Consider the following 16,277-nt stretch of genomic DNA (forward strand, 5'->3'; position numbering starts at 1 on the left):
TCATCCTTAATGGTGAAAAACTGAAACCATTTCCACTAAAATCAAGAACAAGAAAAGGGTGCCCACTTTCACCGCTAGTATTCAACATAGTTTTGGAAGTTTTAGGCACAGCAATCAGAGAAGAAAAGGAAATAAAAGGAATCCAGGTCTTCCCTGGTGGTGCAGTGGTTGAGAGTCTGCCTACCGATGCAGGGGACTCGGGTTCGTGCCCTGGTCTGGGAGGATCCCACATGCCGCGGAGCGGCTGGACCCGGGAGCCCTGGCCACTGGATCTGCGTGTCCAGAGCCTGTGCTCCACAACGGGAGAGGCCACAATGATGAGAGGCCTGTGTACTGCAGAAAAAAAAAAAAAAAAAAGGAATCCAAATCGTAAAGGAAGAAGTAAAACTGTCACTGTTTTCAGATGACATGATATTTTGCATAGGGAATCCTAAAGATGCTACCAGAAAACTACTAGAGCTAATTAATGAATTTGGTAAAGTGGCAGGATACAAAATTAATACACAGAAATCTCTGGCATTCGTAGACACTAATGATGAAAATTCTGAAATTGAAATCAAGAAAACACTCCCATTTTCACTGCAACAAAAAGAATAAAATATCTTAGAATAAAGCTACCTAAGGAGACAAAAGACCTCTATGCAGAAAATTATAGGACACTGATGTAAGAAATTAAAAATGATAGAAATAGTTGGAGGGATATACCATGTTCTTAGATTGGAAGAATCAACATTGTGAAAATGACTCTACTACACAAAGCAGTCTACAGATTCAATGCAATCCATACAAAATTGCCACTGGCATTTTTCACAGAACTAGAATAAAAAATTTCACAATATTTATGGAAACACAAAAGACCCTGAATAGCCAAAGCAGTCTTGAGAACAAAAAATGGAGCTGGAGGAATCAGGTGCCCTTATTTCAGACTATACTACAAAGCTACAGTAATCAAGACAGTATGGTACTGTCACAAAAACAGAAATATAGATCAATGGAACAGGATATAAAGCCCAGAGATAAACCCACACACATATGGTCCCCTTATCTTTGATAAAGGAGGCAGGAATGTACAGTGGAGAAAGGACAGCCTCTTCAATAAGTGGTGCTGGGAGATCTGGACACGTACATGTAAAAGTATGAGATTAGAACACTCCCTAACACCATAAACAAAAATAAACTCAAAATGGATTAAAGACCTAAATATAAAGTGAGAAACTATCAAACTCTTAGAGGAAAATATAGTCAGAATTCTCTATGACATAAATCACAGCAAGATCCTTTTTGACACACCTCCTAGAGAAATGGAAATAAAAACAAAAATAAACAAATGGGACCTAATGAAACTTCAAAGCTTTTGCACAGCAAAGGAAACCATAAACAAGACCAAAAGACAACCCTCAGAACTGGAGAAAGTATGTGCAAGTGAAGTAACTGACAAAGGATTAATCTCCAAAATTTATAAGCAGCTCATGCAGCTCAATAACAAAAAGACAAACAACCCAATCCAAAAATGGACAGAAGACCTAAATAGATATTTCTCCAAAGAAGATATACAGACTGCCAACAAACACATGAAAGAATTCTCAACATCATTAATCATTAGAGAAATTCAAATCAAAACTACAATGAGATATCATCTCACACCAGTCAGAATGGCCATCATCAAAAAATCTAGCAACAATAAATGCTGGAGAGCATTTGGAGTAAATGGAACACTCTTGCAGTGTTGGTGGGAATGTGAATTGGTACAGCCACTATAGCGAACAGTATGGAGATTCCTTAGAAAACTAGATAAAGAACTACCATATGACCCAGCAATCCCACTATGCGCATATACCCTGAGAAAACCATAATTCAAAAAGTGTCATGTACCGAAATGTTCATTGCAGCTCTATTTACAATTGCCAGGATATGGAATCAACCTAACTGTCCATCATCGGGTGAATGGATAAAGAAGAGGTGGCACATATATACAATGGAATAGTACTCAGCCATTAAAAGAAACGAAATTGAGTTATTGTTGTGAGGTGGATGGGCCTAGAGTCTGTCATACACAGTGAAGTAAGTCAGAAAGAGAAAGACAAATACCGTATACTAACACATATATATGGAATCTAAGAAAAAAAAATGTCATGAAGAACCTGTGGGTTCAACAGGAATAAAGACACAGACCTATTAGAGAATGGACTTGAGGATATGGGGATAGGGAAGGGTAAGCTGTGACAAAGTGAGAGAGTGGCATGGACATATATACAATACCAAACATAAAATAGATAGCTAGTGGGAAGCAGCCGCATCACACAGGGAGATCAGCTCGGTGCTTTGTGACCACCTAGATGGATGGTATAGGGAGGGTGTGAGGGAGTGAGATGCAAGAGGGAAGAGATATGGGAACATATGTATATGTATAACTGATTCACTTTGTTATAAAGCAGAAAATAACACACCATTGTAAAGCAATTATACTCCATTAAATATTTTTTTTTAAAAAAAGGAATAGAGGATTCCCTTGTCTCGATAATAGTTATCTATCAAAAGATTACAGAAAACACTAAAATCAAGACTCATTTTCATTAAGAATAAAAGGAAGTTACGTTAGAGACATCTTAATTCTTTTTCTTTCACAAACCTTGTTGGATCCTGTTGACTCAAGGTATGTCTAAAATCTGACCACTTGTCAACCACACTGCTGCCATCCTGCTCTCAGCCACTATTTTCTCTCTCTTGTAGTACTACAGTAGCCTCCTAAGAGATCTTCCAGCTTTTAACCTTTACTCTTTATATCCACAACATTGTAAATAGAGTGTTCCTTTAGAAAACGTACATCAGAACACGTCATTCCTCTGCTTAAAAATTTGTAGAGCACCTTTCAGGAGTGAGTGAAATGTTCTGAATCTTGGTTGTGGCAGTGCTTTGACAAATGTGTGTGTCTGACAAATCTCAGCAAGTTGTTAAAATGGATTAAATTAAATGGATAAATTTTATTGAACATACATTTAATCAATAAAGTTGTTTAAAAATATATTTAGAATTAACAAAGTTAAGTTAAATCTAAGAGAAACTAACATGAAAAAAACAATAATAAACTCTAATACTTCATTTCACTCAGAATTAATGTCAAACTACTTACTATTGCCAACAAGTTCCTAGATAATCTGACCTGCTGTTCTCTCTGATCTCATCTTTTCCTCTTCATCAATCTGATGAGGCCATATTGTCATCCTTCCACACATCCCAGGAATATTATTTAGGGCTTTTTTCACTGGTCCATTTCTCTATCTAGAATGTTATTTCCTCAGATTTCCATGTGGTTAATTTTCTCTTTCAAATATTTGCTCAAATATCAATTTTTCAATGAAGTTAATCTAACCACACTATCTAAAATAGCAACAGTCCCCACCCCTACATGTACTTTTTTCCTATGAAATTTCCTGCTTTCCACAGTGTAATTTACTTATTTGTTATGTTTATTTTGTGTATCCTGTGGTAAAAAGTAAACTCTGTGAGGATAAGACATTTTGTTTCTTTACGAATATTCCCAAGAGAGTGGCTGGCACTCAAGATTTATTTAATAAGTCAATAATTTGTAATTTATTAGAAATTAGCAAGAAATGAATGAAAGAATAGCTGGGCACTTTTAAGAATGCAGATGATACTATATAGTATAATTTTTAGTGTGCCCAGTTCATGAATTAACTTATTCGTTCACTCATTCAACAAGGGTAAAAAAAGAGATATTGAGGAGGGGGTAAGATGGCAGAAGAGTAAGACGCGGAGATCACCTGCCTCGCCACAGATACATCAGAAATACATCTACACGTGGAACAACTCCTACAGAACACCTACTGAACGCTGGCAGAAGACCTCAGACCTCCCAAAAGGCAAGAAATTCGCCACGTATCTGGATAGGGCAAAATAAAAGAAGAATAAACAGACACAAAAGAATAGGGATGGGACCTGCACCAGTGGGAGGGTGCCATGAAGGAGGAAAGATTTCCACACACTAGAAGCCCCCTCGTGGGTGGAGACTGCGGGCGGCGGAGGGGGAGAGATATGGAGCCACAGAGGAGAGTGCAGCCACAGGCGTGCGGAGGGCAGGCAGAGAGAAACCAGCACAGAGGATCGGTGCCAACTGGCACTCACCAGCCCGAGAGGCTTGTCTGCTCACCTGCCGGAGTGGGTGGGGTCTGGGAGCTGAGACTCGGGCTTTAGTCGGTGCACAGGGAGAGGACTGGTGGCATGAACACAGCCTGAAGGGGTTAGTGCAACACGGCTAGCCGGGAGGGAGTCCGGGGAAAAGTCTGGACCTGCCAAAGAGGCAAGAGACATTTTCTCCTCTTTGTTTCCTGGCGTTCGAGGAGAGGGGATTAAGAGCACTGCTTAAAGGAGCTCCAGAGATGGGCGTAAGCCACGGCTAACAGCACGGACACTAGAGACGGGCATGAGACACTAAGGCTGCTGCTGCCGCCACCAAGAAGCCTGTGTGTGAGCACAGGTCACTCTCCACACCTCCCTTCTGGAGATACTGTGCAGTCTGCCACTGCCAGGGTCCCGAGATCCAGGGACAACTTACCCGGGAAAATGCATGGTGCACCTCAGGCTGGTGCAACGTCACACTGGTCTCTGCGGATGCAGGCTCGCCTGCACACCATACCCCTCCCTCCTCCTGGCTTGAGTGAGCCAGAGCCCCTGAATCAGTGGCTCCTTTAACCCCGTCTGGTCTGAGTGAAGAACAGACGCCCTCCAGCGACCTACATGCAGAGGCGGGGCCAAATCCAAAGCTGAAAACCAGGAGCTGTGCGAACAAAGAAGAGAAAGGGAAATCTCTCCCAGCAGCCTCAAGAACAGCAGATTAAATCTCCACAATCAACTTGATGTACCCTGCATCTGTGGAATACCTGAATAGACAACGAATCATCCCAAATTGAGGAGGTGAACTTTGAGAGCAAGATTTAGTATTTTTTCCCTTTTCCTCTTTTTGTGAGTGTGTATGTGTATGCTTCTGTGTGAGAGTTTGTCTGTATAGCTTTGCTTTCACCATTTGTCCTAGGGTTCTATCTGTCCATTTTTTTCTCTTTTACTTAAATTTTTTTTCTTAATATTTATCTTTTTATTTAAATAACATTATTTTATTTTACCTTACTTTATTTTATTTTATCCTCTTTCTTTCTTTCATTCTTTCTACTTTTTCTCCATTTTATTCTGAGCCATGTGGATGAAAGGCTCTTTGTGATGAAGCCAGGAGTCAGGGTTGTGCCACTGAGGTGGGAGAGACAACTTGAGGACACTGGTCCACAAGAGACTTCCCAGCTCTGTGTAATATCAAATGGAAAAACCTCCCAGAGATCTCCATCTCAACAGCAACACCCAGCTTAACTCAATGACCAACAAGCTACAGTGCTGGGCACCCTATGCCAAACAACTAGCAGGTCAGAACACAATCGCAACCATTAGCAGAGAGACTGCCTAAAATCATAATAAGTCCACAGACACCCCAAAACACACCACCAGACATGGACCTTCCCACCAGAAAGACAAGATCCAGCCTCATTCACCAGAACACAGGCACTAGTCCCGTCCACCAGGAAACCTACACAACCAACTGAACCAACTTTAGACACTGGGGACAGACACCAGAAACAAAGGGAAATATGAACCTTCAGCCTGCAAAAAGGAGACCGCAAACACAGTAACATAAGCAAAATGAGAATACAGAAAAGCACACAGCAGATGAAGGAGCAAGATAAAAACCCACCAGACCTAGCAAATGAAGAGGAAATAGGCAGTCTACCTGAAAAAAAAATTCAGAACAAATGATAGAAAAGATGATCAAAAATCTTGAAAATAGAATAGTGAAAATGCAAGAAACATTTAACAAGGACCTAGAAGAACTAAAGATGAAACAAGCAACGATGAACAATAAATGAAATGAAACGATAAATGAAACAAAAAGTATTCTAGAAGGGATCAATAGGAGAATAACTGAGGCAGAAGAACAGATAGGTGACCTGGAAGATAGAATATTGGAAAAAACTCTACAGAGCAGAATAAAGAAAAAAAGAATGAAAAGAATTGAGGACAGTGTCAGAGACCTCTGGCACAATATTAAACGCACCAACATTTGAATTATAGGGGTTCCAGAAGAAGAAGAGAAAAAGAAAGGGCTTGAGAAAATATTTGAAGAGATTATAGTTGAAAACTTCCCTAATATGGGAAAGGAAAGAGTTAATAAAGTGCAGGCAACACAGAGAGTCCCATACAGGATAAATCCCAGGAGAAACATGCCAAGACACATATTAATCAAACTGTCAAAAATTAAATACAAAGAAAACATATTATAAGTAGCAAGAGAAAAGCAACAAATAACACACAAGTGAATGCCCATAAGGTTAACAGGTGATCTTTCAGCAGAAACTCTGCAAACCAGAAGGGACTGGCAGGACATATTTAAAGTGATGAAGGAGAAAAACCTACCTCCAATATTATGCTACCAAGCAAGGATCTCATTCAGATTTGTTGGAGAAATTAAAACCTTTACAGACAAGCAAAAGCTCAGAGACATCAACACCACCAAACCAGCTTTACAACAAATGTGAAAGGATGTTCTCTAGGCAAGAAACACAAGAGAAGGAAAAGACCTACAATAACAAACACAAAACAATTAAGAAAATAAGAATATGAACATACATATTGATAATTACCTTAAATGTAAATGGATTAAATGCTCCCACCAAAAGACACAGACTGGCTGCATGGATACAAAAACAAGGCCCATATATATGCTATCTACAAGAGATCCACTTCAGACCTAGAGACACATACAGACTGAAAGTGAGGAGATGGAAAATGATATTCCATGCAAATGGAAACCAAAAGAAAACTGGAGTAGCAATTCTCATATCAAACAAAAGAGACTTTAAAATAAAGACTATTAGAAGAGAGAAAGAAGGACAATACATAACGATCAAGGGATAGATCCAAGAAGAAGATATAACAATTGTAAATATTTATGTACCCAACATAGGAGCTCCTCAATACATAAGGCAAATACTAAGAGCCATAAAAGGGGAAATCGACAGTAACACATTCATAGTAGGGGACATTAACACTCCACTTTCACCAATAGACATATTATCCAAAATGAAAATAAATAAGGAAACACAGCTTTAAATGATACATTAAACAAGACGGATTTAATTGATATTTATAGGACATTGCATCCAAAAACAACAAAATACACATTTTTCTTAAGTGCTCATGGAACATTCTCCAGGATAGATCATATCTTGGGTCACAAATTAAGCCTTGGTAAATTAAAGAAATTGAAATTGTATCAAGTATCTTTTCCGACCACAATGCTATGAAACTAGATATAAACTACAGAAAAAGATCTGTAAAAAATAAAAACAGATGGGGGCTAAACAATACACTACTTAATAACGAAGTGATCACTGAAGAAATCAAATAGGAAATCAAAAAATACCTGGAAACAAATGACAATGGAGACACGACGACCCAAATCCTGTGGGATGCAACAAAAGCAGCTCTAAGAGGGAAGTTTAAACCAATACAATCCTACCTTAAGAAACAGGAAACATATCGAATAAACAACCTAACCTTGCACCTAAAGCAATTAGAGAAAGAAGAAGAACAACAACAACAAAAAACAATGTTAGCAGAAATAAAGGAATCAAAAAGATCAGATCAGAAATAAATGAAAAAGAAATGAAGGAAACGATAGCAAAGATCAGTAAAACTAAAAGCTCTTTCTTTGAGAAGATAAACAAAATTGATAAATAATTAGCCACACTCATGAAGAAAAAAAGGGAGAAAACTCAAAGCAATAGAATTAGAAATGAAAAAGGAGAAGTAACAACTGACACTGCAGAAATACAAAAGATCATGAGAGATTACTAGAAGCAACTCTATACCAATAAATGGACAACCTGGAAGAAATGGACAAATTCTTAGAAATGCACAACCTGCCAAGACTGAATCAGGAAGAAATAGATAATATGAAAAGACCAATCACAAGTACTGAAAGTGAAACTCTGTTTAAAAATCTTCCAACAAACAAAAGCCCATGACCAGATGGCTTCACAGGCAAATTCTATCAAACATTTAGAGAAGAGCTAACACCTACCCTTCTCAAACTCTTCCAAAATATAGCAGAGGGAGGAAAACTCCCAAACTCATTCTACGAGGCCACCATCACCCTGATACCAAAACCAGACAAGGATGTCACAAAGAAAGAAAATTACAGGCCAATAACACTGATGATCATAGATACAAAAATCCTCAACAAAACACTAGCAAACAGAATCCAACAGCACATTAAAAGGATCATACACCATGATCAAGTGGGGTTTATTTAAGGTATGTAAGGATTCTTCAATATATGCAAATCAATCAATGTGATACATCATATCAACAAATTGAAAGAGAAAATCCATATGGTGATCTCAATAGATGCAGAGAAAGCTTTTGACAAAATTGAACAGCATTTATGATAAAAACCCTGCAGAAAGTAGGCATAGAGGGATCTTTCCTCAACATAATAAAGGCCATATATGACAAACCCACAGCCAACATTGTCCTCAATTGTGAAAAACTGAAAGCATTTTCTCTAAGATTAGGAAAAAGACAAGGTTGCCCACTCTCACCACTATTATTCAACATAGTTTTGGAAGTTTTAGCCACAGCAATCCGAGAAGAAAAGTAAATAAAAGGAATCCAAATCAGAAAAGAAGAAGTAAAGTTGTCACTGTTTGCAGATGACATGATACTATACCTAGAGAATCCTAAATATGCTACAGGAAAACCACTAGAGCTATTCATTGAATTTGGTAAAGTAGCAGGATACAAAACTAATGCACAGAAGTCTCTGGCATTCCTATACACTAATGATGAAAAATCTGAAAGTGAAATCAAGAAAACACTCCCATTTACCATTGCAACAAAAAGAATAAAGTATCTAGGAATAAACGAACCTAAGGAGACAAAAGACCTGTATGTAGAAAACTAAAAGACTCTGATGAAAGAAATTAAAGATGATACAAATAGATGGAGAGATATACCATGTTCTTGGATTGGAAGAATCCACATTGTGAAAAAGACTCTACTACCCAAAGCAATCTACAGATTCAATGAAATCCCTATCAAACTACCATGGACATTTTTCACAGAAGTAGAACAAAAAATTTCGCAGTTTGTATGGAAACACCAAAGATCCCGAAAAGCCAATGCAATCTTGAGAAAGAAAAACGGAGCTGGAGGAATCAGTCTCCCTTACTTCAGACTATACTGCAAAGCTACAGTAATCAAGAGAGTATGGTACTGGCACGAAAACTGAAATATAGATCAATGGAACAGGGTAGAAAGCCCAGAGATAAACCCACGCACATATGTTCTCCTTATCTTTGATAAAGGAGGCAGGAATGTACAGTGGAGAATGGATAGCCTTTTCAATAAGTGGTGCTGTGAAAACTGGACAGGTACATGTAAAAGTATGATACTAGATCACTCCCTAACACCATACACAAAAATAAGCTCAAAATGGATTAAAGACCTAAATGTAAGGCCAGAAAATATCAAATTCTTAGAAGAATACATAGGCAGAACACTCTATGACATAAATTACAGCAAGATCCTTTTTGACTCACCTCCTAGAGAAATGGAAATAAAAACAGAAATAAACAGATGGGACCTAATGGAACTGCAAAGCTTTTGCACAGCAAAGGAAACCATAAACAAGACCAAAAGACAACCCTCAAAATGGGAGAAAATATTTGCAAATGAAGCAACTGACAAAGGATTAATCTCCAAAATTTACAAGAAGCTCATGCAGCTCAATAACAAAAGAATAAACAACCCAGTCCAAAAATGGGCTGAAGACCTAAATAGACATTTCTCCAAAGAAGATATCCAGACACCCAGCAAACACATGAAAGAATGCTCAACATCATTAATCATTAGAGAAATGCATATCAAAACTACAATGAGACATCATCTCACACCAGTCAGAATGGCCATCATCAAAATATCTAGAAACAATAACTGCTGGAGAGGGTGTGGAGAAAAGGGAACACTCTTGCACTGCTGGTGGGAATGTGAATTGGTACAGTCACTATGGAGAACAGTATGGAGGTTCCTTAGAAAACTACATATAGAAATACCATATGACCCAGCAATCCCACTACTGGCCATATACCCTGAGAAAAACATAATTCAAAATGAGTCATGTACCAAAATGTTCATTTCAGCTCTATTTACAATAACCAGGAGATGGAAACAATCTAAGTTTCCATCATCAGGTGAATGGATAAAGAAGGTGTGCCACATATATAAAATGGAATATTACTCAGCCATAAAAGGAAACGAAATTGAGCTATTTGTAATGAGGTGGATGGACCTAGAGTCTGTCATACAGAGTACAATAAGTCAGAAAGAGAAAGACAAATACCGTATGCTAACACATATATATGGAATTTAAGAAAAGAAAATGTCCTGAAGAACCTAGGGTTAAGACAGTAATAAAGACACAGACTTACTAGAGAATGGACTTGAGGATATGGGGAGGGGGAATGGCAAGCTGTGACAAAGTGAGAGAGTGGCATGGACATATATACACTACCAAATGTAAAATAGATTGCTAGTGGGAAGCAGCCGCATAGCACAAGGAGATCAGCTCGGTGCTTTGTGACCACCTAGAGATGTGGGATATTTAGGGTGGGAGGGAAGGAGACGCAACAAGGGAGAGATATGGGAACATATGTATATGTATAACTGATTCACTTTGTTATAAAGCAGAAACTAACACACCATTGTAAAGCAATTGTACTCCAATAAAGATATTAAAAATAAAAAGGAGATATTTGAGCTGGGTCATGAAATATAAGAAATGTTTTTGAAAACCAGAGACAATGGGGCAAGTTTTTATGAAAGAATATCCAACTCGTTAATACCATAGCCAGGCTGTGAAATTGCATCATGAGATGGAATATGAGTATGACGTTGAAAGATGATATTAACTTGATATTAACTGAGGGAACAAACAAAATTTCCAGACCAGAAGCCAGACAAATTCGATGGTGGGTGGGACACAGGCTTGGCAACTGGCATATTAAGCCTAATGAAATTCTAAGGGACATAAAAGCAGCAGTAGAAAATTGTGATAACTCTACAGCAGTTTTGTTTTCGTTTTAAGAAATACTAAAGTATAAAATAAATGGAAGGAAGATGAACAAAGTAGTGATTTAGTCCATGATGACTTCTTTGATTTTTTAAAAAATCATATAGTTTAAAAAGATTTCTTTTTGCCTGTTATATAAATGTGTCTGTATACTGCTGCTTTGCTGTGCTCTAAGTGTGCAAGTAATCTACCCCTTTCCCCTCACTCACCGTTAGTTTTGATGTATTCTTGCTGACCTGTGACTCTCAAGAATAAACTCTAATTCCATGATCTGCCTTCCTTCGATGATGTTCCATTTCCTGAACATTTCCTAATCTCTTTTATGTATAGGAAAATATTCTACTACTATTCCCTGAATTGTCAAGCTAATTCCTCATTAAAGTGTTACAAGTTTAATTTTGATTACTGTTTTAGCTCAGGCTGCTATAACAAATACCATAAACTAGATGGCTTAAACAACACTTATTCTCACAGGTTTGGAGGTTAGTCCAAGATCAGGGTGCAATCATGACTGGGTACTTACAAAGGACCTCTTCCTGGCTTGTAAATGCTACCTTCTTGCTGTATCCTCACATGACAGAGAGAGTTCTGTTATCTTCATTTCCTTATAATGGTACAAATCCCATCATGGGGAGCTCCACCTTCATGACCTCCTCAAAACCTAAAAATCTCCTTAAAGCCATACCTCTGAATATCATCACATTTGGGATTAGTGCTTCAAAATATGGATTTTTTATGGGGACGGAAACATTCAATCCATAGAAGTGATCCATCCATAGCAGTTAACTATAGTTTGAGGTCTTTAAAGACCTTAAAGCCAAAATATAACTGAATGAATTTCAAAAGTTTGGATTTGGAGTAATGTGAAATGCTTTAGAAAGTGGCATTTCTAGTACCTCTCCCAAATCACTATATATATATATATATATATATATATATATATATATATATATATATATATATATGTTATTCCACCTATATTTACGACTAGATCCAGTCAACACTTCATCCCAATTATTTGGGCAGCATCATGATGCAGGAAAGAATACTGAACATTGAATCAAGAGTGTTATTTTTAACACACATTTCTGAGAATAAAATTAAGATACTTATAATAAACAGGAACAGAATTTTTACAGGACGAAATAAGCATAAGAAACAAAATCATGTAAAAATATTAACCATGATTAGTAATCAAAGCAACTATTAGAGATCATTTCTTTTATTTTTTTAACATCTTTATTGGAGTATAATTGCTTTAAAATTGTGTGTTAATTTCTCCTTTAAAACAAAGTGAATCAGATATATATAGATATAGATATATAGATATATATATATATAGATATATATATAGCCCCATATCTCCTCCCTGTTGTGTCTCCCTCCCACCCTCCCTATCCCACCCATCTAAATGGTCACAAAGCACTGAGCTGATCTCCCTGTTCTATGTGGCTGCATCCCACTAGCTATCGATAGCTATCGATGTTACATTTGGTAGTGTATTTATGTCCATGCCCCTCTCTCACTTTGTCACAGCTTACACTTCCCCCTCCCATGTCAAGTCTATTCTCTAGTAGGTCTGTATCTTTATTCCCATCCTGACCCTAGGTTCTTCGTAATCTTTTTTTTTTAATTCCATAAAAATGTGTTAGAATATGGTATTTGTTTTTCTCTCTCTGACTTACTTCACTCTGTATGACAGACTCTAGGTCCATCCACCTCACTACAAATAACTCAATTTCGTTTCTTCTTATGGCTGGGTAATAATCCATTGTATGTGTGTGCCACATCTTCCTTATCCATTCATCTGTCGATGGACACTTATGTTGCTTCCATCTACTGGCTATTGTAAATAGAGCTGCAATGAATAATGTGGTACATGACTCTTTTTAAATTATGGTTTTCTCAGGGTATATGCCCAGTAATGGGATTGCTCGGTCATATGGTAGTTCTACTTGTAGTTTTTTAAGGAACCTCCATACTGTTCTCCATAGTGGCCGTATCAATTTACATTCTCACCAACAGTGCAAGAGGGTTCCCTTTTCTCCACACCCTCTCCAGCATTTACTGTTTTTAGATTTTTTTTTTTGATTATGAGCATTCTGAGTGGTGTGAGGTTATACATCTTTGTAGTTTTTATTTGCATTTCTCTAATGATTAGTGATGTTGAGCGTTCTTTCACGTGTTTTTGGCAATCTGTATATCTTCTTTGGAGAAATGTCTATTTAGGTCTTCTGCTCATTTTTGGATTGGGTTCTTGTTTCTTTGATATTGAGCTGCATGAGCTGCTTGTAAATTTTAGAGATTAATCCTTTGCCAGTTGCTTCCTTTGCAAATATTTTCTCCCATGCTGAGGGTTGTCTTTTCATCTTGTTTATGTTTTCCTTTGCTGTGCAAAAGCTTTTAAGTTTCATTAGGTTCCATTTGTTTTTTTTTTTATTTCCATTTCTCTAGGAGGTGGGTCAAATAGGATCTTGCTGTGATTTATGTCATTAGAGTGTTCTGTCTATGTTTTCCTCTAAGAGTTTTATAGTGCCTGGGCTTACATTTAGGTCTTTAATCCATTCTGAATTTATTTTTGTGTATGGTGTTAGGGAGTGTTCGAATTTCATTCCTTTACATGTAACTGTCGAGTTTTCCCAGCACCACTTATTGAAGAGGCAGTCTTTTCTCCATTTTATATTCTTGCCTCCTTTATCACAAATAAAGTGACCATATATGCGTGGGTTTATCTCTGAGTTTTCTATCCTGTTCCATTGATCTATATTTCTGTTTTTGTGCCAGTACCATACTGTCTTGATTAATGTAGCCTTGTAGTATAGTCTGAAATCAGGGAGCCTGATTCCTCCAGCTCCGTTTTGCTTTCTCAAGATTGCTTTGGCTATTTGGGGCCTTTTACGTTTCCATATAAATTGTGAAATTTTTTTTCTCGTTCTGTGAAAAATGCCAAGATCATTTCTTATCTAATATTACAATCATATATACATATATATATATACACATATATGCCTAAATTTTATAAATACATAACATATAAATTTTATATGTATTATCTATGTGAGATATATATATATCTTTTTGGAGCTGTTGATGCTTCAGGGACAGTGGTACATTAATTCCCTGAAGATGGCAAAAGAAGGACAGCATAAACTTGTTTAACCATCCTCTGGGCATAGATGGTACCATATAGGAAATGTCACAAATGGGAAAATACTATTTGACTCAGTAATCTCATTAATAGAAATGTATTGTAATAAAAATATCTGAAGGAAAAAAAAAAACTCTGGGCATGAAGATGATGATTGCAATACTCTGTAGGAGGAAAACTTTGGAATTAAACTAAATGTATGAAATTAGGACTGTAGTTTACTAAAATATAAAATATAGTATGCATTCATTGAAATACTAATTGTGAAACCTTGAGAATTAGAGGGAAATGTTTATACTATAATGTTAAGAAAAATAGGGGAAAATACACTGAGTTTGCAACTAAGAACAATCTGCATGTTTGAGGACACGGGTAGACAGTAATATGCAAATGTGAAAATACTTGTATTAATGTGGTAGAATTTGGAGAGACTATCAGTATTTTAACTGTATTTTTATGTTTTTATATTATCAATTTTCGAAATTCTAGTCCATTAAAATAGTTGTGAGATCTTAGATTCATAATGTAACATTGCCTAGGACCTGGTTCCTACACAAATGCTGGTGGTTGGACTAGCATTCAATATGTCACATCTTTCAGTGGACATTAGGATCATGCATAGAAATTGTTGAACAGGTACATTGCTGACTCCACTTCAGACTTTTACTTGGTAGGTCTGGAGTTGGGTCCAGGGACCTGCATTTTTAATAAGAAATAATAAAAATAATATCCAAGTTCCCTTCCACCTATCACATTTTGTGTTTCATTGTGGTCCTTAACACACTGGGAACTCTCTATAATTAGTAGATTGAAAAGTTTTACTTTTTATTTTAATTTTTTCTACTTTATTCCTCAGTCTGAAGCAAAATGGATTCACAAGCTGCTTTAAAGAACAACTGAGCACTTCATTTCACAGACTGTCCTTACCACAGTTAACACTAGCTACTCTCAGGTGAGCATTTCTACTTCTGTGAAACTGTAATAAATAAAAACAAGTCTTCTGTGAGTACCAGGAGCTGAATTTTTTACATGTAATTTATAAAGGTTATTTATAGAGATGTGTGCTTTATTTACTAAAAGCCTGAAGTACTCAAACCAAAATACTGCAGCATTTTACACCCTTTCACTTTGGAAGCTGTTTTTGACTTTAGGTTGAAACTTAGCAATCTTCTTTGGGATGCTCTTACCATGTTCTGTTAAATTTCTCTTTTATTTTATATTTAGAAAAAATAAAGAAAATGGAAGGTACCAGATATTTCACACACTTAAAAGAAATAGAGAGCTATATGTAGATAGTAATCCCCACCTGCCACATACATATACAGAATTCCAAATGCAATCATTTACATTTAGATATTTTTCTTCAATTTTTTACTTTATTTAATGATAAACTGCAAGGGACCCTCGAAGAATAAGACACATTTATCAACCTTTTACATATTTCCATGAATATGCTTGTCACATTCTTTCCGAAGAGAGGAAAGTGATGTGGAAAGAAAGATAAATAAATAGATACATACATAGAGACAGATAGTCTGTTCAGGCTGCTATAACAAAAATACCATAAACTTGGTAGCTTATAAACAACAAAAATTTATTTCTCAAAGCTCTGGAGGCTGGGGAGTCCAAGACAAAGCACTGAATATTCAGTGTCTGGTGAGAGCCCACTTTCTGCTTCATAGATGGATCCTCTCACTGTGTCCTCGCATAGTGGAAGTGGACTAAGGAGTTCTGTAGGGTCTCTTTTATAAAAGTGTTAATCCCATTCATGAGGGCTCCACCATCCCAAAGCACTTCCCAAAATTCCTACTCTTGTTGGATTAGGCCCTGCACTAATACCATCATATTAGGCATTAGGATTTTAACATAATGAATTTTGAAGAGTACACAAACATTAAATCTATAACAATGATAGATCTACAGATAGAATTACAAATA

At 36.9% G+C, this 16,277-nt stretch overlaps 1 protein-coding gene across 1 annotated transcript in view; it reads left to right on the top strand.

The window, feature by feature from the left end:
* The window catches only part of CYLC1 (cylicin 1), a gene marked incomplete at both ends in the record, with an annotated part of 147,444 nt that extends 132,216 nt beyond the window's left edge, over positions 1-15,228 (top strand). The window contains 1 exon segment of the mRNA XM_079910978.1: positions 15,196-15,228. Within this exon segment, the coding sequence (XP_079767104.1) occupies positions 15,196-15,228 (33 nt within the window).
* Between the last annotated feature and the right edge of the window lie 1,049 nt (positions 15,229-16,277).

The sequence above is a fragment of the Stenella coeruleoalba genome (genome assembly GCF_951394435.1).
Source record: "Stenella coeruleoalba genome assembly, chromosome: X".
NCBI classification, from domain to species: Eukaryota; Metazoa; Chordata; class Mammalia; order Artiodactyla; family Delphinidae; genus Stenella; species Stenella coeruleoalba.